The 22,852-nt window shown below is 43.1% G+C and overlaps 1 protein-coding gene across 1 annotated transcript in view; it reads right to left on the bottom strand.

Annotated features, from left to right (window-relative positions):
- LOC139366241 (vascular endothelial growth factor receptor kdr-like) overlaps window positions 1-22,852 on the bottom strand; it is a 77,870-nt gene that overhangs the window by 7,709 nt on the left and 47,309 nt on the right. Inside the window, exons 19-28 of the mRNA XM_071103507.1 lie at window positions 20,729-20,842; window positions 20,451-20,539; window positions 20,115-20,268; window positions 19,382-19,479; window positions 18,655-18,777; window positions 17,142-17,253; window positions 12,943-13,042; window positions 9,047-9,152; window positions 1,875-1,996; window positions 183-255 (exon numbers count right to left, since the gene is read on the bottom strand). Of these exons, the coding sequence (XP_070959608.1) occupies window positions 183-255; window positions 1,875-1,996; window positions 9,047-9,152; window positions 12,943-13,042; window positions 17,142-17,253; window positions 18,655-18,777; window positions 19,382-19,479; window positions 20,115-20,268; window positions 20,451-20,539; window positions 20,729-20,842 (1,091 nt within the window). The remainder of the gene's footprint in view (window positions 1-182; window positions 256-1,874; window positions 1,997-9,046; window positions 9,153-12,942; window positions 13,043-17,141; window positions 17,254-18,654; window positions 18,778-19,381; window positions 19,480-20,114; window positions 20,269-20,450; window positions 20,540-20,728; window positions 20,843-22,852) is intronic.

Here is a 22,852-nt window from a genome sequence, read left to right as displayed (position 1 = left end):
TAGAGAAAGAGAGAGAAAGAGGATGAGAGAATGATAGAGAAAGTGTCAGAGCTAGTCCAACAAAAGCGTGGTCTCACATATGTCTATTCTTACAAGCCAGATGTTTTACACCCTACTAATTAGGCAGCTCTGTAGTGAAGAGACACCCTCATGTTAAGTTGGGGGGTGATGAGTTAATTCACCTCATGGTTGTCGTTAGAGCTGTTCTCCATGGTAACCTCGTCAAAGGTCTTCACACTTCCCGGCCGGATGTTCCTGAAGGGATAAGATTTCCAAAATCAGATCCCAATCAGGGAATTCCAAGATTACACGTGCCAAAAAGCAGCATTGAGAAACACAATAAGCGGGAACATAATCAAGTTAATGAACAATTACATAGTGTCAGTGGGATTGGTCTTTGAAAATAACCTCTATTTATTTTGCTTTTCAACAGACGCAGAGAATCAAATAGCTGCTTAATTCCGCTTAAGGGATAACTGCTATTAGAGCATTTCAACACATTCTCAATAAACACACTCGTAGGACCTGTGAAACGAGGGCTTGACAAATATTATTTTAAGTGGACCTAAACCCTAAAGGAGGGTCTGTGGTTTGGGAGGAAATTCCTTGAAGGGGCCACAATGCTTTGGGCTCCCTCAACATCTCACTGCCAATGTATATAGTTCTTATCTCAACCTTAATCAGGTCTTTCACTGTCTTCAACTAGATCTACATGAACTTCTTTAAGAGTAAGTAGCCGAACCGCCAAGCAAAGCATATGTTAAGAAAATGGTGTGTGCTTTGAACAATGTACTGAAGTGATTGGTTGTTATTTTAAAGGCACAATATGCAGAAATCCCTCTGACATGTCCTAGTTTCTAAAATTCTAATAGTTCGCCTAATATCAGTTGATGTGCAAAAACAAGCAAGTAGCATGTAGAGAATCATTGTACCATCTAAACCGCGGTTAAATATATTTTCCATAACTAAAGATATAGTATTTTCAGCTGTCTGAAGCTGGTGTACCAAACTGAACGTAAAAGACGCAAAAACTAAACTTAAGAACGGGAAGCATAGAAATAGCGCACATAGAACATATCCACAGCCTCGTAGACGCGCTTTAACTGCGAATGACAGATCTATAAGTCACATGTATTTTTTTCTCTTTATCTTTTATTTATTTTTTTATTTTACCCCCTTTTTCTCTCCAATTTCGTGGTATCCAATTGTTAGTAGCTACTATCTTGTCTCATCGCAACAACTCCAGTACGGACTCTGGAGAGACGAAGGTTGAAAGTCATGCGTCCTCAGATACACAACCCAACCAAGCCGCACTGCTTCTTAACACAGCGCGCATCCAACCCGGAAGCCAGCAGCACCAATGTGTCGGAGGAAACACCGTGCACCTAGCAACCTTCGGTAGGGTTGCCCAAAAACTTACATATTGTAGCTTTAACATTCAGTACATTTAAGATAACACATATTTAAAGAGAGATAAACATTCCGTTCAGCCAAGATGCCCAAAGAGACATTACATTTCACTGCTGAAGTGTCTCTATTAAATGTTATATAATGTACATAGACTTATGGCAGAAATCTTCAACTAAACCGCGATGCTATAAAATGTGAGAGAGCTTATTCAATAGTGTTGTGAGCCACAGGTGTCTGTGTGATCTCCATGTTAGGTTCAGGGTAATATCTCTCTGTTAGGTTCAGGGTAATATCTCTCTGTTAGGTTCAGGGTAATATCTCTCTGTTTGGTTGAGGGTAATATCTCTGTGTTTGGTTGAGGGTAATATATATATATATATATATATATATCTGTTAGGTTGAGGGTAATATAGCTGGGTAATGTAGTGTAGTGACTGGCCAGTTGACAGACTCTTGTTTCTCACCAGGTGCTCCCTGAGTCGCGGTGAGAGAGCGGCCTGGTGTTGGTCTCCTCTGACCGGGCCGTGTTGGAGGGGTCTCCCTCCTTGGACAGCAGGGCTGCTATTGGGATGTAATGCTTGCCCTCCTGAATGGAAAGAAAGAGGAGAGACCACAACATGTCAGACCAGAGGCCTAGCTAACAACTATCATAGCATGACGGAAAACACATGTATGTGATAAGTATGTGAAGCCTTTTGAGATTTGAGCATAATACTGTCCGTGTGCTCCACAAACATCCATTCAGGGCCTGCAGACTAGCAGGGAATGTTGCCAAAGAACCCAAAGGTCACGCCTAATAAATAAAATGTGGAATGCCTGAGGGCCACAGATGGAGCAGTGTGAGGATGTTGGTAGAGACAACCTCACTGACTGGCCATTGAAGGACTGAGTCTGTCTGTAAGTAACAGACCTACAGTTGAAGACGGAAGTTTACATACACCTTAGCCAAATACATTTAAACTCACAATTACTGACATTTAATCCTGGTAAAACATTCCCTGTATTAGGTCAGTTAGGATCACCACTTTATTTAAAGAATGGGAAATGTCAGAATAATAGTAGAGAGAACGATTTATTCCCAGTGGGTTATTCCCACTTTCATCACATCCTCAGTGGGTCAGAAGTTTACATACACTCAATTAGTATTTGGTAGCATTGCTTTTAAATTGTTTAACTTGGGTCAAACATTTCAGGTAGCCTTCCACAAGCTTCCCACAATAAGTTTTGGCCCATTCCTCCTGACAGAGCTGGTGTAACTGAGTCAGGTTTCTAGGCCTCCTTGCTCGCACACACTTTTATCAGTTCTGCCCACAAATTTTATATGAGATTAAGGTCAGGGCTTTGTGATAGCCACTCCAATACCTTGACTTTGTTGTTCTTAAGCCATTTTGCCACAACTTTGGAAGTATGCTTGGGGTCATTTTCCATTTGAAAGACCCATTTGCGACCAAGCTTTAACTTCCTGACTGATGTCTTGAGATGTTGCTCCAATATATCCACATACTTTTCCTCCCTCATGGTGCAATCTATTTTGTGAAGTGCACCAGTCCCTCCTGCAGCAAAGCACCCCCACAACATGATGCTGCCACCCCGGTGCTTCACGATTGGGATGGTGTTCTTTGGCTTGCAAGCCTCCCCCTTTTTCCTCCAAACATGACGATGGTCATTATGGCCAAACAGATCTATTTTTGTTTTATCAGACCAAAGGACATTTCTCCAAAAAGTACGATATTTGTCCCATGTGCAGTTGCAAACCGTAGTCTAGCCTTTGTTATGGTGGTTTTGGAGCAGTGGCTTCTTCCTTGCTGAGCGACCTTTCAAGTTATGTCGATATAGGACTCGTTTTACTGTGTATATAGATACTTTTGTACCTGTTTCCTCCAGCATCTTCACAAGGTCCTTTGCTGTTGTTCTGGGATTGATTTGCACTTTTCGACACCAAAGTTCATTCATCTTTAGGCGACAGAACGCGTCTCCTTCCTGAGTGGTATGGCGGCTGCGTGGTCCCATGGTGTTTATACTTGCGTACTATTGTTTGTACAGATAAACGTGGTACCTTCAGGCATTTGGAAATTGCTCCCAAGGATGAACCAGACTTGTGGAGGTCTACAATTTTTTTCTGAGGTCTTGGCTGATTTCTTTTGATTTTCCCATGATGTCAAGCAAAGAGGCACTGAGTTTGAAGGTAGGCCATGAAATACATCCACAGGTACACCTCCAATTGACTCAAATTATGTAAATTAGCCTATCAGAAGCTTCTAAAGCCATGACATAATTTCCTGGAATTTTCCAAGCTGTTTAAAGGCACAGTCAACTTAGTGTATGTAAACTTCTGACCCACTGGAATTCTGATACAGTGAATTATGAGTGAAATAATCTGTCTGTAAACAATTGTTGGAAAAATGACTTGTGTCATGCACAAAGTAGATGCCCTAACCGACTTGCTAAACATAGTTTGTTAACAAGAAATTTGTGGAGTGGTTGAAAAGCGAGTTTTCATGACTCCAACCGAGGTTTATGTAAACTTCTGAATTCAACTGTATCTTAATGGAAGGGTTGAAATCCTTACTGTGCAGCTCTTTTCTGTCCAGTCAGGATGGGTTCCCACACGGTTGGTTTTTAGCGAGAGCAATCTGTTATGTTATAAAGCATTTCTATACTGCGATTTTATGTGACGTGTGAGGTCTGGTCTGCTATCATCTCTAATCTCTTTACAATCCCCACTCTCTGTGACTGTTTATTTGACTGTCTTTTAAACTCTGAGTTTTTGGCATTATTAGGACTTGATTGGATCGTATAGTTTTGTGTTCGCAGGGGAAACAGCCAATTTTCCATCAGCAGACACAGTCGCTGCTTTCCTTCTCCCGGTCTTGATTCCAGTGGTGTAGTGAAGGGTATACAGAGGTATATGCCGTGCACCTCCAATTTTGTTGTGGGCATTGTGTATGCTCACTTCTTATCCCCACGATTCATATCAAAGTAGTGAAGTGGAGGTATACGCCATATCAATTAATAAGGCTGACAGAACAGATCTGAATGTTTAGCTTAAAACGTTGATAAACACATTTTAAAGCTCAGCAGTGTGCACGCTAGTGGTAGGCCTACGCGCAAATGTTCCAAAATGGTTTTTGCGGAAAACACTGTTCTAAAATGCAGCCGGGTCGTTCAAGATTGACTTCGAAATTGGACGTCTATCCATGTCCTGAGACCTTGAAGAAGCTGTTTCCCTTGTTTTGCAAGGACCATGGCTTTCAGTGGAGTGATAGGTAAACGATGCTTCGTGGAAGGAAGTTGTTGATGTGTTCAGAGGCTCCCTGGTTCGAGCCCCGGTTTGGGATGAGGAGAGGGACAGAAGCAACATTGTTACACAAACTCCATCTCATGTGTTCTACACAAACACCGCTAACCAAATAATAGTGCTAGGTGCCTGCGCAGTTAAATTAAAGGGTAAATACACTTAAATATCAATCATTGTTGATATTGTTGACATCTAATTTAGTTGTTTTTCAATTTAAAAAGAGGGACTCAGTTGACAGCCTCATTTATCTACAGCATTTCAATAGTAGGCCTACTATTAGCCTAGTTGCACAGTACAGCTTGGGTAGGCCTGACTGTGAAAGACCAATATGGGATTTATCATTTTAAGTCACTGAAAGTGTATGTCACACAGTGCTCTTGAAAAATATTTGTCAAAATTAGAGTATACTCACTTCTCTAGGCACCACTACACCACTGTTTGATTTAATTCCTATTTCTCAATATCTCCTTGTCATTCCACTACCACAAAAAGCAGGGGGGGGGGGGGGGGGGGGGGGGTTGTTGAGTGTGACTTACCCTCCCAGTTACTGTGACCACACCCCTGGGCCTGACCCCAGTGACTAATTGAATTGTTAAGTAGTTTCCTAAGGACAATGTGGCTGGAGTCCTTAAAGAGCGTCTGCCTTTAAATAGCAACAAATCCCTTTGAAAATGGCCTATGTGGTATCGATATGAGTAAGAAATATTTATTCTAGTCTCAAAATTGACTACAAAGTGTAAATAGGTTAATTTTGGTCATAGAGTCAGTCTCGTCTTAAACTGAGTTTGGAACATCTGTGCGTCACACCGGGAAATGAAGGTTGGGTTTTGATTTGACGATGTCCACTTGCCCACTAATATGGGGTGAACAGCTGCAGTGATTTCTCTCTATCCAATAGCATAGACAGTGAGTCAGGCCTGCCCAGCAGCCCGACTTTGTTTACATAAGACAAAAAAACATTTACATGAGAAATACTGCACCAAATACCTTGGTTGGATGTAAAATTGTGCAACTTAAACATCCTCGGACAAAACGGCAAAATTAATTACCGATTTTTTGAGTTACCTTAGATTAATTCTGGAGATATTGAGGCGGTAAAATAGGCTTCTGCGTCTACAGTGTCTCATTGGGGACAAACATCATTAACCAAACGCGGAATCAGTCAGGAAACACACCTCCAAGACGGAAATAAAACAATTCTAATGAGCAACAGAAAAACACACGTGCCAATCGGCGTGTTCAGTGGCTCTTTATCTGTGTTGTGGCTTCCCTCACATGGAAGTAGTTTTAGGCACTTTGCCTAAACTTGACTTACTTACCTAAACCCTTTTACTCCATGAGGAGCATAGGTTATACGCAAATGTGCTCCACCACACTCAGTTTTACTGGCCAGAAGCAAAGCATATAAAACACAGTAAGTCATACAAGCCTTATGAGCATAGTGCACTTAGATGAGGCAAGGCCAGAGCATAGTGCCCTTAGATGAGTTAAGACCAGAGCATAGTGCCCTTAGATGAGGAAAGGCAAGAGCATAGTGCACTTAGATGAGGCAAGGCTAGTGCCCTTAGATGAGGCAAGGCCAGAGTATAGTGCCCTTAGATGAGGCAAGGCCAGAGCATAGTGCACTTAGATGAGGCAAGGCACTTAGATGAGACAAGGCCAGAGCATAGTGCCCTTAGATGAGGAAAGGCAAGAGCATAGTGCACTTAGATGAGGAAAGGCAAGAGCATAGTGCACTTAGATGAGGCAAGGCCAGAGCATTGTGCACTTAGATGAGACAAGGCCAGAGTGTTTAAGATGCTGTAATTCTCTTAAAGTACACGAACACAGGTAGCATACTTTTTAAAATGATTTGTTTGGCAATCAGACAAAAACATCATGCCTGGTTCTGTTCATGCCACATTAAAAGGTAATACATTTTTACAGTTGAAGCTAGAATACTAAATTGAAACAATAACAAAGTGGTTCACCCACCTCATAGTTTGAACCATGTTTTGAGGCTATACAGTGTTTGCTTCCATTTACATTGTTTACAAACATATAAAGTTATATTTTGGATTCTAATGGGGTACGACAGTTGAACTAAGCTCATGAGGCATTTATAAGTTATATTCTTCAAGAATCAACACACATACAGTGCATTCAAAAAGTATTCAGACCCCTTGACTTTTTCCACATTTTGTTACGTTACAGCCTTATTCTAAAATGTATATATATATTAAAAAAATCCTCAACAATCTACAGACAATACCCCATAATGACAAAGCAAAAAACACATAAGTATTCAGATCCTTTACTATGAGACTCGAAATTGAGCTCAGGTGCACCCTGTTTCCATTGATCATCATTGAGATGTTTCTAAAATTTGATTGTAGTCCACCTGTGGTAAATTCAATTGATTAGACATGATTTGGAAAGGCACACATCTGTCTATATAAGGTCCCACAGTTGACAAAGCATGTCAGAGCAAAAACAAAGCCATGAGGTCGAAGGAATTGTAAGTAGAGCTCCGAGACAGCAATGTGTCGAGCCACAGATCTGGGGAAGGGTACCAAAACATTGATGCAGCATTGAATGTCCCCAAGAACACAGTGGCCTCCACCATTCTTAAATGGAAGAAGTTTGGAAGCACCAAGAGTATTCCTAGAGCTGTCCTCCCGGCCAAACTGAGCAATCGGGGGAGAAGGGCCTTGCTCAGGGAGGTGACCAAGAACCCAATGGTCACTCTGACAGATCTCCAGAGTTCCTCTGTGGAGATGGGAGAACCTTCCAGAAAGACAAACATCTTTGCAGCACCCCACCAATCAGGCCTTTTTGGTAAAGTGGCCAGACGGAAGCCACTCCTCAGTAAAAGGCACATCACAGCCCGCATGGAGTTTGCCAAAAGGAACCTAAAGGACGCTCAGACCATGACAAACAAGATTCTCTGGTCTGATGAAACCAATATTGAACTCTTTGGCCTGAATGCCAAGCGTCACGTCTGGAGGAAACCTGGTACCATCCTTTCGGTGAAGCATGGTGGTGGCAGCATCATGCTGTGGGGATGTTTTTCAGTGGCAGGGACTAGGAGACTAGGCAGGATTGAGGGAAAAATGAACGGAGCAAAGTACAGAGAGATTCTTGATGAAAACCTGCTCTAGAGCACTCAGGATCTCAGACTGGGGCGAAGGTTCACCTTCCAACAGGACAACAACCCTAAGCACACAGCCAGGACAACAACCCTAAGCACACAGCCAAGACAACACAGGAGTGGGTTCGGGACCAGTCTCTGAATGTCTATGAGTGGCCCAGCCAGAGCCCGGACTTGAACCCGATCTAACATCTCTGTAGAGACCTGAAAATAGCTGCGCCGCGACGCTCCCCATACAACCTGACAGAGCTGGAGAAACTCCTGTTGTGGAAATTCAGTCCTGAGAAAGACTTGGTCATTTCGTCAAACAATCATCTTATTTAATATTGATTAACTATTGCAATAATGAGGCTGGTCGACCCCCCACCCTTGAGTGTAGGACCGAGTAATCTAACCTTCACACAAATGCAGAGTACTTTATATAGCCGACACTAATAATGCTCAGCCATAGTTGGTTCAACCCCCCTCATGCAGACCAAGGATCATCATCATAAGCCACTCTGGGTTCATCCTGTCGTTATCTGCACGTGGGTTGTTGTCTTAACCCCACCCTGGCTTAGTTTCCCAGATGCAAGGATAATTTTGAGACAATGAGGGATTGTTCTACTCCTAAGCTATCTCTAGTAAAACACATTCTTGTCTACGTAATGCAGTCTTTAAATCATTTTTCAGCTCAAGCCACCTCCAGTGACCACACGCCCAGATTAGCTGCAGGGAACTAGAGTGGATATCATAAAACACAGACACTAACAGGACAGAAATATCATCCTATTTGTTAAGTATTAATTGCTAACTATTAATATCAAACAAATCAGGTAAATATGTACTTTTTCTATCACACTACCCAAATACCAGTGTGCCAAGCTTGTAGCGTCATACCCAAGAAGACTCGAGGCTGTAATTGCTGCCAAAGGTGCTTCAACAAAGTACTGATTAAAGGATCTGAGTACTTACGTAAATGTAATATTTCAGTTTAGTATTTTTGTATAAATTTGCAAAAATGGTAGATTTCATGAGGGGAAAAAACTATTTAATCCATTTCAGAATAAGGCTGTAATGTAACAAAATGTGGAAAAAGTCAAGGGGTCTGAATACTTTCCGAATGCGCTGTAAATCATTACGTCCAAAAAATGGATGTAGCAACTACGGATTCTAGGGGCAGAAGGAATAGATATTAAAGTATGAAAACAAAGCCATGTGGATCTTACCTGCTGTACACTGGCCTGTAGCAGGTCTCCTAGTCTCTCCACCAGCTCAGTGAAGGTTGGCCGGTCTCCTGACTCACCCTGCCAGCAGTCCAACATGGTCTGGTATCTGAGGAGAAATACACATCATGTCATTATTCTGGCTCATATTCACATTCTGATAACACAGACACACTGTATAGCTATATTGAGCAATATACAAATAAATGATGGTAATAATATGGTAATCATAGAAATCTATATGGGTTGGTAATGACCCCTGCCTGATGGTGATGAATTTAGCATAATGCAGATGGCCATGCACTGCTAAGTTTCACTCCGCTGTGCTTTGGTGAGAAGCAGACATTTACCCAAAAGGCAAATAGCATTCAATCTTTTACAAAGGGAGTGCTTTGACTTTAGCAACAACCTGCACTCCACCAGAGAGACCCTGTGTGTGTGGAGGCTGACTGACACCAGAGATGACCTGTAGCTGGCTTCCACCCAAATCAACTGTCATCTAAAATACTCGTATATCCAATATTTCATTTTCCAAGGATAATCTGGTCTCTGGGGCTGTATCTCATTCCCTCTAGGTCTTGGTGTGAACATTAGGAATGCTCAGAGCCCCCCCTCTGGTCTTTGATGAGCTGTCAGCTTCGCTGCCCATATGGGAAGACTCAGGGCCGTTATGTGCTGTGTTTCCACTGCAGCAGTGGCCTGTAATAATGGCCGGACTCGGCCGTGTAGGAATTCAGAGATGGAGTGCAGGCTGCTGTTTAAATCAAACCCTACAGTCAGGGGTGATGATGGATCCCTAGCTTGTTTCTTACTATGGAGCGCAGCCTCCAAACAGAGGCCCTTACGTAAACAGAGCCAGGTGCCCATTAGCTCCATTATGTTCCTCTGATTGGCACCAGATTGAGTCAATTTGGATTTTGGAGAAAATTCCAGTAAAAAGCAGATGGTTCATTACATCCTCCGTATTTTGCCCTCTCCATCTGTGTTTGCATTCAGGGAACCTAGACCTTGGCTTGACAAGACTCCTCCTCTCCTCTCAGTGCAGTGGAGATTGGCTGGAGAAACGACGGGGTTGCTGGGCTGTGATTCCCATGTTAATGAGTGTCCTTGGCCAGGTGGAGGGACTCCTAACATCCTCACAGTGACAGGATGGAAGCCCAGAGCAGACCACCATGGCCCACATGGGCCACACATCAAGAGGAGGAGATGTAGACAGCAATGTATTTCAACCCAGCTTCCTCTCTGCTGCGTAAGGGGAATAAATTGGTTCCCCCTCTACTGTCTCTTCAAGGAATACTTTGTAGAGGGGGACCATTGTGGTGGTCACAATTCCTTAGTCCACTACTCTCTTCTGGCAGGACAGCTGTGGGATGTTGGGAGGTGGACATCGTTTTTCTCTATTCCCGCGTCTTGAGGAGCATTCTTGAGGATGCATCAGATCGCCGTTGGACTGATGGAGGACCTATCGATCTTTTAAGCCGATGGTCACATTCCTGATGAGCCGGTGCACCAGCAGCAGCGTAGATATACCGCCCTGTATCGCCCGGCCCTTGGCCCCCTTCATTATCCATGGGATCAAGGTCAGGGTCAGAGCCTCTGGATCCCAGCCTCCCACACACCTGAACAACGTCAGGCCTGGGAGGCTCTGAGGAGAAGTGTTGGAGACAGGGTATTGCCCCTATAGACCAGTATGTACCGCTCCTCTGCTTGCCATTTAAAGTGATATCAGCGGGTCTTGTGTTTATCTCAGACAAGAGGCAGGTTTTACATCATGGTTCCTTAGCATGAGCATGTGTTCTCTATATCTTCATTCTGTCAATGGAAGGCTTTGCTTTGAACCAGAACGGAAAGTATCTTAGAGAGAGGAACTTGGCACCAGTGGGTCTGACTCTGGATCTACCGAGCTGACATTTGCTTCTGTTCGCGTCCCCACTCTCTAAGGCCTGTGTCACATGAAGCAATGTGGATGCAATTTCTGTTGCAGATGCAAGTTGCAAGTGACATCATCTCAAGCAACTTTGCTGATACACATATCAATTCAAATGCAATTGAAATTACATTCAACATCTAATCCTGTCAAACGTCACATCATGGTTTACATAAATTATTTATTTATCCAAACGTTTGGTAATTTTAACAGCATCGATATATAGACAAAATGCTGGCTGTGCAATTTAGCTAGCTAGCCTTTAAAGCTATGCTTTACCAAGATAGCTAGCAAGCTAACCAAGGTAGCGACGAGCTAAGCTAGCTAGCTAGTGCAGTTCATGTTGGACAATTTCAGTTGAAACTGGACAAAGAAAGGTCTGGGATTTATTGACTGCCAGACCATGTACAAAACCATGACTAGCCATGGTGTCTGGAATTGTTTATACATTTCCCATTTGCCATGTCTCTCTCATTTGTCGCAATTTTTAGCGACACTGACAACTGGATGGAACGACATGACGAGTCGACGTAAACCTTTTTCTGCACACTGATTAGACATTGCATACAGTCAGTTACGTGAAATAGAATTGATTTCCATCACTTGCGATGCAATGCAACTAAGTTTCAGGCATTTTCGGGGGGGTGACACACAGAGCAACCCAAATGCAGCTTTGTTGCAAGCAACATAAATTGCCTCCAGATTGCTTTGTGTGACATTGGCTTAAGACTCCAGTCTGGTTCATATTTTGCTTGTCATCTCCAATCACCATCTCCCAGGTATTGGTGATATATCCATTAGCTTGGTTCCAGTTGGCACAAGATGTTTAAAACAATTCTGGACAACATTTATCAATTACAAATGAATAAGACAGAGGAAGTTTGACTCCACCATGCTCTGTCACAAATGAAAACCAAACCCTATGCACCACACACACACACACACACACACACACACACACACACACACACACACACACACACACACACACACACACACCCACCCACCCACCCACCCACCCACCCACCCACCCACCCACCCACCCACCCACCCACCCACCCACCCACCCACCCACCCACCCACCCACACAGCTGAATGGGAGATAGATTAACAGCAGAGCTCAGGAAGTGAGAGCAAGAGGTCCTTATTGCAAACTCAGACATATGCCGCAGCCTGGGACAGTGAGTGAGAGCCCCAGACAGAGCTCCCTGCTGAGAAGCCACCCAGTAACCTAAAGGCAACAACAACCCTAGCTCTCCCTATCCAGTCCACCTCCCTTCTAGACAAACAGCACTGATACCACAGGGCCAGGAGAAACCCCACTAGACTCCCCCAAAGATATTCTGTTTCAGCAGCAGGGTCCACTTCTGCCCTGCTTCAGAGTGTCCCGCCCTTTGGCTCTTATTGCCCTGTGTCTGGCTGCCCCCCTGGCCACTCCACTACCCCAACCTTTAGTGTTGGGCTTAATTACGGCCGCATCGATGTCAGTCTTAAAATGGATCCGCACCTTGCCAGCCCCTCAGTTAACTGCCAATCAGCAGCTCCTGTCTCTCCTCCACATTCAGAGCTGGATTACCCACAATGCCTATAAGCCCTGTCACCCATTCAGACGAATGAAAGAGCAGATACAAGTCCTTTTTTCACTATATCAATATGGGAGGCTTTTATTTAGTGCCCTTTAATGGGTGGCTCTGAGCAAGAGTTCCTGTTAGCTAATTACCTTCAGGAGAGGTTGGCGGATACGGAGACTTGACGAGAGGCATGGTTCGGGCTCTTTACAAGTTTCAAGAGCCAAGGGAGCTCAGTGTATTATGCACAGGCAAGAGGTAAGAGAGCTATAGCATTTATGATGAACTTTCTGACATGGGCCACTCTTCAAACTGCAAGGGCATTACTTTTTAAAGCCTGAGTTAGATGATGAGACGGGTTTGTAAGTTAAGTAATGGGGAAGCAATGATTGCTTGATCCTTACATCTCAGAGGAGGAGTATTCCGGAGCTCTCATCCTGGTCCCTTCCTTCAGTCGGCAGCAGAACTCCTCGTCGATGTGTAAGCCAGGATATGGAGAGGCACCTGGGAAAGGGAGAGCGAGAGGGAAGTGCAGGGTTATCAGACACTTCAATCTCCCACACAGAGAGGATTGGATACTTTACAAAGATTAGAGAAGAAAGCTTCATAAACACTCAGTTAAGACTGCTTCAAAATCAACTGATTGACCTTACACATGGGCAATGATATGAAACATTGAATAACATCTAGAGATAATGCTAGAATAATTCTGAAATTGGAATATCGGGGGTGAGGTAAGATATTTTTTTTAATAACTTTAATTCACGCTTGGCTCAGTCTAAATAAAAACAGTAATACACTAAGCCAACTTGAATCAAATATCCAATCCAGTTGGAGTTTTCAAAAATATTGCCCACGCCATGTAATCCATAAACATTTCCTGACTCATGAACAAATATTTTCATGTACCCGACCAAGATCCCTGACACAATGTCAGATAGCATCTACAGTGGGGCAAAAAAGTATTTAGTCAGCCACCAATTGTGCAAGTTCTCCCACTTAAAAAGATGAGAGAGGCCTGTAATGTTCATCATAGGTACACTTCAACTACAACAGACAAATGAGAAAAAATCCAGAAAATCACATTGCAGTATTTTTTATGAATTTATTTGCAAATTATGGTGGAAAATAAGTATTTGGTCACCTACAAACAAGCAAGATGTCTGGCTCTCACAGACCTGTAACTTCTTCTTTAAGAGGCTCCTCTGTCCTCCACTCGTTACCTGTATTAATGGCACCTGTTTGAACTTGTTATCAGTATAAAAGACACCTGTCCACAACCTCAAACAGTCACACTCCAAACTCCACTATGGCCAAGACCAAATAGCTGTCAAAGGACACCAGAAACAAAATTGTAGACCTGCACCAGGCTGGGAAGACTGAATCTGCAATAGGTAAGCAGCTTGGTTTGAATAAATCAACTGTGGGAGCAATTATTAGGAAATGGAAGACATATAAGACCACTGACAATCTCCCTCGATCTGGGGCTCCACGCAAGATCTCACCCGGTGGGGTCAAAATGATCACAAGAACGGTGAGCAAAAATCCCAGAACCACACGGGGGGACCTAGTGAATGACCTGCAGAGAGCTGGGACCAAAGTAACAAAGCCTACCATCAGTAACACACTATGCCGCCAGGGACTCAAATCCTGCAGTGCCAGACGTGTCCCCCTGCTTAAGCCAGTACATGTCCAGGCCTGTCTGAAGTTTGCTAGAGAGCTTTTGGATGATCCAGAAGAAGATTGGGAGAATGTCATATGGTCAGATGAAACCAAAATATAACTTTTTGGTAAAAACTCAACTTGTCGTGTTTGGAGGACAAAGAATGCTGAGTTGCATCCAAAGAACACCATACCTACTGTGAAGCATGGGGGTGGAAACATCATGCTTTGGGGCTGTTTTTCTGCAAAGGGACCAGGACGACTGATCCGTGTAAAGGAAAGAATGAATGGGGCCATGTATCGTGAGATTTTGAGTGAAAACCTCCTTCCATCAGCAAGGGCATTGAAGATGAAACATGGCTGGGTCTTTCAGCATGACAATGATCCCAAACACACCGCCCGGGCAATGAAGGAGTGGCTTCGTAAGAAGCATTTCAAGGTCCTGGAGTGGCCTAGCCAGTCTCCAGATCTCAACGCCATAGAAAATATTTGGGGGGAGTTGAAAGTCCGTGTTGCCCAGCAACAGCCCCAAAACATCACTGCTCTAGAGGAGATCTGCATGTAGGAATGGGCCAAAATACCAGCAACAGTGTGTGAAAACCTTGTGAAGACTTACAGAAAACGTTTGACCTCTGTCATTGTCAACAAAGGGTATATAACAAAGTATTGAGATACATTTTTGTTATTGACCAAATACTTATTTATATCCACCATCATTTGCAAATTAATTCATTAAAAATCCTACAATGTGATTTTCTGGATTTATTTTCTAATTTTGTCTGTCATAGTTGAAGTGTACCTATGATGAAAATTACAGGCCTCTCTCATCTTTTTAAGTGGGAGAACTTGCACAATTGGTGGCTGATTAAATACTTTTTTGCCCCACTGTAAATCTCCAGAGCATGATGTCGATATTAACAAGCAGTCTTAGGAGGCGGTAACGCCTGCTAGAACGCCCTTTTTCTTTTCATCACATCAACCAATCATGGCATACAAATAGGTTGATTACCGCGTAACTCATGTCTAACACAGAAACAGGGGTGTAGTTGATGGTTTGGCACCTAAAACGAACAAGAGGTGGAAATCCTAAACCACAAGACAAAACTCAAGCTGCTAGACAGCAGGTCACGTCTCCATATGCATATGCCAGCACCTTGGGACTGGAGCAAACCTTTGACCTTCAAACACCTATCAGGCTGCGAGTGTTTGTAATTTTTTTGCAGTCGTTTCGTGTCCTAATTTATCCTTCTGAGACCATGTTAACACCACCCAGATGTGTGAGTGGTTATGTGAAGGTACTGTATATGTGTCTGTGGGTATTTAGTATTTTCTTTCTTGTATTTTATTAAGATGCCCATAAGCTGTTGCCAAGGCAGCAGCAACTCTTCCTGGGGTCCAAACAAAGTGTGTGGTTGTGACAAAGAAAGGTTACGGGAGAAAGAGAGAGAGACAGTGAGCAAAGGGAGAGAGAGAGTGTGTGTGTGAGAGAGAGAGAGAGAGAGAGAGAGAGAGAGAGAGAGAGAGAAAGAAAGAGAGAGCATGCGAGAGAGAAAGAGAGAGAGAGAGTGACAGAAACAGAGAGCGAGAAAGAGAGTGAGAGAAACAGAGAGAGCACGAGAGAGAAAGAGAGAGCATGAGAGAGAGAGAGATAAAGAGAAAGCATGAGAGAGATAAAGAGAGAGCATGAGAGATAGAGAGAGCATGAGAGAGAGAAAGAGAGAAAGGGAGAGATAAAGAGAGAGAGAGTGAGAGTGAGAGAGAGAGAGAGAGAGAGAGAGAGAGAGAGAGAGAGAGAGAGAGAGAGAACAAGTGTTTGCATGTACCCCATGTCTTGAGGTAGTTCACATTTCACACCCTTTTTTTTGTTGTTGACCCAAGTCCTCCTGGGTGATTGGCTTCATGGCAGAGGTTCAAACGTAGCAGCACAATCAAACCTCAAGCCCTGCATCAATGTGCTATTCTTTCCTTACACTTTCCTAACATTTACTCTGAATGTTGTCCTTGCTGCCTATGGTGACATTTGAGCATACAATATGTCATGTGGAGTCTTGCTCTAGAACAGCTTGGTCTCTGCTTTGTTGCACGGTGCAAAGACAGTCATGAACCGACATTCAATGGCGTCTCAAAGGTTGCAGTGGTTTCACCGCAGGGGCAAACATTTACATTGATCGGCTGCTTGGTTACAGCGCGTTTGCATTGCCAGCTGGGAAGGGAATGGCCGACTTAAATGGAAGGTATTCTTTCTTTTTAACGGCCCTTTGCCTGTGATAGAATTCACAGTGGAAGTTCACTAATGTTTATAGCACGAGCAGCATGAAAATTGTTCTCTCAAGCTGACAATGCAGCCCCGTTTTATCCCAGAGGCACAATTACGCAGTAGCAGGAGACAGTTATGTCCCAGTACATCTGGAGGAGCTGCATGGCTGGGGGCACCTTGCCTCGCCTGGCTAGCTGACTGGAGACTCCTCACTGAACATCGCTGGCTGATGACAGACAGAAACTTCTCCCTTCTACTGTGTGCAAAATTGTAAGATTACACGTAAAAAAAAGCTTCTTGGAGACTATTTCATTAAAAAAATAAAAAATTCTAAGCAGTAATGTTTGCTGAGAAATAACAAAAACACATTTAGCATAATATCATTTCTCTGAAATAAGTAAGTTGTAGGGCAGTGAGCATGGAAGCAGTCCAAATCTGTAGTTTCATGACAAGTCCTAAAACAATAGTCCTTGTAGAGGTGATTTAAGATAAGGACCTACACGACGGAGGAAATCTGCATTGAATAAGTCTGTATTGTTCCACATGGCTGCATTGTGAAATGTGCACAGATGTTTGTTCATTTCTGCTCATTAATTCTGCTAATGGGGAGGTCAGGTGAGGAGGTGAGGGACTATAAGGCATAGTGAGTCATTCCTGGTCAGGACTAAAGGTCTGTATATTTACCCAGAGAGAAAATCTCCCACATTAGGACTCCAAAGGACCACACATCGCTCTGAGTGGTGTAGATCTTGTCAAAAATGGCCTCTGGCGCCATCCACTTGAGGGGCAGTCTGGACTGTGGGGGGGAGAGAGAGAGATGGAGATAAGAGACGACAGCTCTTTTAAATAGGTATCTCATCTCACCTGTGTGACTGGCTCTCTCACTAATACCATCAACAACCGACCTGTCACATCTGAGAAGCAGAAGGGCTTGAGTTGAGTGAAGTACTACTATACATGCCCTCATGCCGTAGATCTATCACACATCCTCAACCACCAAAACATCCTCTAGTCTATGCAGACAAACATGTTTATTCCGTATTCAGACAAACACTGAAATCTGCCCAGAATATCTGGCATTTCTCAGAACTATTGCATTTATTCAGTCTGTCTTTACAATGCCTTCAGAAAGAATTCACACCATTACTTTCTCACATTTTGTTGTGTTACAGCCTGAATTTAAAATGGAATCAATTGAGATTTTTTGGTCACTGGCCTACTACACACACCCCATAATGTCAAAATGTATGAAAAATGAAAAGCTGAAATGTCTTGAGGCAATAAGTATTCAAGCCCTTTGTTATGGCAAGCCTAAATAAGTTTGGGAGTAAAAATTTGCTTAACAAGTCACATAAGTTGTATGGACTCACTCTGTGTGCAATAATAGGTTTTAATGTGATTTTTGAATGACTACCTCATCTCTGTACACCACACAAACAGTTGAAGTCGGAAGTTTACATTCACCTTAGCCAAATACATTTAAACTCAGTTTTTCACAATTCCTGAGATGACCTTTCAGCAGGACAATAACCTAAAACACAAGGCCAAATCTACACTGGAGTTGCTTACCAAGTAGACAGTGAATGTTCCTAAGTGGCCGAGTTACAGTTTTGACTTAAATCTGCTTGAAGATCTATGGCAAGACTTGAAAATGGTTGTCTAGCAATGATCAACAACAGATTTGACAGAGCTTGAATAATTAAAAAAAAGAATAATGGGCATATATTGTACAATCCAGGTGTGCAAAGCTCTTGGAGAATTACCCAGAAAGACTCACAGCTGTAATCGCTGCCAAAGCTGATTCTAACATGTATTGACTCAGGTGTCTGAATGCTTATGTAAATGCGATATTTCTGTACTTCTTAATACATTTTTAATAAATTTGCAAACATATCTAAAAACATGTTTCCACTTCGTCATTATGGGATATTGTGTGTAGATGGGTGAGAGAAAAAAACAACTGAATCCATTTTGAATTCAGGCTGTAACAAAATGTGGAATAAGTCAAGGGGTATGAATACTTTCTGAAGGCGCTATAGTTTTTGCCAAGTCATTTTTGAATGATGGTAGTCAAGTTACAGTCTCTGGTTTCTCTCACACAACCAGGCGGTAATCGTCAAGTCAATGGCACATTTCATCACATATATAATGTACTTATTATGTCAGATTAATAGAAGTACAGTATGTAGCTACTAACATCCCCTTTGCGAACGTAGTCTGGGTCTTTGTAGATGTCTCTGGCCAGTCCAAAATCGCAAATCTTCACAACATTATTCTCCGACAGTAAGATGTTTCTTGCAGCCAGGTCACGATGAATACACTAACGAAAAGAAGACAAGACATCCATTTGGATTAGGACTGACATCAATGCATGACGTTACATGAACGTTTGAGTTCTGTGGAGATATCTCAAGTTAAGATTCAGCCTAATGGGATAATGCATGGCTAGAGCCAGGACTATTTCCTGACCATGTGACCTTACAGGAAACACTCATGGCCCTGTGCATGTCAGCTAAGACAACCATATGGAACAGTCATCAGTGATATTCTGATGTGAAGTGTTTCATATCCAGGTTAAGCCCTTCTTTCTAATGGGGATAGTTACAACAATGGGTTCACTAATGAGTCTAAACTGCTCTCCCAGAGCTTGTGACTGAGTTTTAAATGTGAATGAGCTTTAGACTGATTATAGCCAATATGCCAATAGACTCACAGCGAACAGAGCTTACTATGAATGAAATAAGGTCAACAAAACGACTTCCCCGGCAATCGAAATACAACAGCATTTTATTAAAGTCAACTGGACAGAATAAAGCTTTATAAACTGGTATTAGCTGATTTAAAAACAGCAACTTGTGTCTCATCAGACTGCCTTTTGGAAACATTGATTTTGATGCAGTAATTTGCCTAGAGGAAGTGCATACCTTGCGTGAAGCCAGGAACTCCATGCCTTTTGCAACTTGGAAACTGTAGCAAATCAAATCTTCCATTGTCAATACTCTCTTGTACAGATCCTCTGGCTCTGAGGGTAAAACAAAACACAAAGTGGTAATGACTACAAACCATTTTCATAAACACAATTTAGTATGGTGTAACACATGAATTATGCACAATACAAATGTATACATGCAGGATCATCAACTCCATATTGTTAATGTAAGCCTCCCATACAAAGAAACCTGCAACATGCCATCATCGAAACCCCCTTTGTCACGTACAGTACGGTTCATTCGTCCACCTACAGTCTCTGTCTTACTAAAAACATCATTTAAAGACAGGAGAGGATGCCTGGTGTTATTTTAGATGTGGGGTGAGACGTGTGATATCGGTGCAGTGTGACAGCAGGAGGGGGTTTGTGGAGGAACCCAGTGGACTCCTTCCATCAGCCCACCTGAGTAAACATTTAATCACACCAGAAATAACACATCACAAAACAAAATGTCCGACACGCCAGGACCAGACAAACACTTATGTCAGAGGCCTTTTCCTCCACTCCTCCTTCTCATCCAGTCACAGCGGGTGCCAGCCTGTGGTTCTGACCTATCGATTGTAATTATGAACAGGAGGAGGAAATGTCCCATCAGGCCCAGGAAGAAAACAATCCGGGGGAGGGCGGGATGGAGGTAAGGAAGACACTGTTGGCTCGTGTAGTTTTACCTTCCTCCTCTTCCTCTGAGTCGCAGTAGCTCTTATCTTCCACAAAGCCGGAGCTGGCCGAGCTTCCGGTGCTTGCCACGCTCTCCAGGCGCCGCTTGATGAGCTCGCTGAGGTCACAGCCCGAACCCGACGTCACCAACTTACCGTCCTGGCTCTGACGAGACACACAACAGATACAAGACGCTAAGCTTGAGTCACTTTAGAAAGCGGCTCTGCTGACAATCTGGGGTTTTCTTATCAGGTTGAGAAATAGACTAAATGATGAAGGCTTTTGAATAGGATTTAATGAGAAAACAGCATTTCTGAAAGCTTCAGTCCGTGAAGATGCTGATTCACCTTATAGACGATGAAATCCGCCCTCTTGCTTCTCAAGTAGTTTGACAAGTTTCCATATTTGCAGTACTCCACTATCATCATCAATGGACCTGAGAAGAAAGAAGCACAGAATTCAACGAAACTGACTAACGAGTAATGATTCAGAAACAGTGACAAGAGTGTGTTGGAATCATGATGGATTTTCTCTGAGATGCCAGCAATTTATACCTTTACTTCACAAGTCATACACTGTGGCTAAGTTTAACCATAGAGTTAACCCTGTCCTCTGTCTCGCTCACCTCCAGGCTTGGTGCAGGCTCCCAGCAGGTTGACCACGTTCAGATGATGACCAATGTGGATCAGGATCTTCAGCTCGGACATCAGAGCCTTGCGCTCATTTGTCGTAGCTCCTCCTGTTACAACGGAAAACACACAGGCCATTTAGAGGGATGCTGGTTAAATATACATTTCCTATTGCGGGGATACTGTTTCATTACAACCCCTCAAAAGTGTGGATGTATTTTGACTTTAAATGACATTTTCATTGAAGTTATTTCGCTTTGTTTAAGATGACTCCAACTGATGTACGTTCATGGACGTCTGGTAACCAAACAGTATATTTAATAAAGAACAGATTTGACATATGTGGAGGAGATTTAAGATAGGCAGGAAATGTTTCATTTGAGATAAAGATAATGATAATGTCAGGAAAGGAATGAAGTCAACATGGGAATATATATAACTTCAAACATAAACATCAGCCTTCTCTCACATTCAAACAGATTCTCGCATACAACCCAAAGCACAGCCATACATTCCGTCAAAATAAACCCTGGAGCACGCACGGATATAACTGTTGACTGTGAACAGGGCTCCCGAGTGGCACAGCGGTCACAGGCACTGCATCGCAGTGCAAGAGGCGTCACTACAGTCCCTGGTTCGATTCTAGGCTGTATCACATCCGGCTGTGATTGGGAGTCCCAAAGGGCGGCGCACAATTGGCCCAGCGTCGTCCGGGTTTGGCTGAGGTAGGCCGTCATTGTAAATAAGAATTTGTTCTTAATTGACTTGCCTAGTTAAATACAGGTTCACATTTTTTTTTTTAAGATCACAGAACAGATAATGCTGTTGTTTTCCTAAGTTGTTTATCCAGTCTACGCATCATATAAGGAGGCGGATATCTGGGTCAGGCATGCTATGAGGTCAGAGGGAGGGTTATTCTTAACCAAATAAACACCATCAAAGGGACTGGTCCTTTTTGGGGTGCCATCGACGCCAAAGATTAACGGTCAACCATAAATCAACCTCTACTCTACGCTGATCTCAAAGACCGTGGAATAGCAACTAGTCAAAGGTGGGTGGCAGCCTAATGCGTCCGATGAGCCTGTATAATGTCTCTCTCTTTCATTATATCTGAAAAGCTCATCTGGCCACAGGTGGTTGGAGTTAGCAATGTTAGTAAACAATATCGTCTCTAACTGATAAACAAAAGGAAAACATCGATTGAACAAAATAGTGCGAAATATTCCTGCTCTTATCCATCACTGACTCCCTGGACGTGGTTTACTCTGACAGAGATTTTGGTCGATTTTAATCATAAATCAATGACTTGGATTTAAATAATGAATGGAGAACATAGAGAGTTGAGCTGAGTTTTGGGTCTGTACTTCTGCTCTGTCTTATTGTTGGCTCATCACAGTGGTCCCAGCATGCTCTGGAAGCTGGAGCTGACTGACGCTGAGTCTCAAACCACCCGTAGGAAGGGTCAGTTTAGGGAAGTGAGCTGCTTTTCACTACGTTTGACCTGGGGTTCCTGGAGCAGAGCAGGGAGCAACAGCCAGCCCGGCGAGCTTGGCTCCTCTGTGATTAATGGAAGGGGATGATTCATGCCGTGACACTGATGGAAATATCTAACAAATGGCCTGGTTTATCATGTAGCTAGATCTATCACAAAACACCATCACTGTCCCATTACTCTACAGAGTTGGAGTTGGCCACCCCAACAGAGCCAGGAGGGAAGTTAGTTTGACCACTTCAACCCTAAGGGGATACAGCCAGTAATGTTGGGCTGAAATGTTTACTCTGCTAAGATCAGTAGGCCAAATCCCTTGGACAGTCTCTCTTGCTTCTGGAGTCTCTCTTCTTCCGCTTTTCGCTGTTTCCATTTTGATGGAATAAATATGTTCTGCCAGATTTAGAAAGATTGCGAAATGTGTCTGTAAGTTATGGTGACCATAAATCTTGCGTGGGGAAGGGGGGGGGGGGGGTCATTGATCTCAATTGTTTGTGTATCTAAAAAACATCAGGTCTATAAACCTTAATAAGGATTAACGTGCATATATTTTGTAGATGCATCATTTGTACCGTCCACGTTTACATTTTGGACCCAAGTGGAATGCTTTCCTGATTCCTGTCACATCTGC

This window comes from Oncorhynchus clarkii, chromosome 14, assembly GCF_045791955.1.
Source record: "Oncorhynchus clarkii lewisi isolate Uvic-CL-2024 chromosome 14, UVic_Ocla_1.0, whole genome shotgun sequence".
In the NCBI taxonomy this organism is placed as follows: domain Eukaryota; kingdom Metazoa; phylum Chordata; class Actinopteri; order Salmoniformes; family Salmonidae; genus Oncorhynchus; species Oncorhynchus clarkii.
Note: the sequence above shows the minus strand (reverse complement) of the source record. Positions and strands in the feature narration are given on the sequence as shown.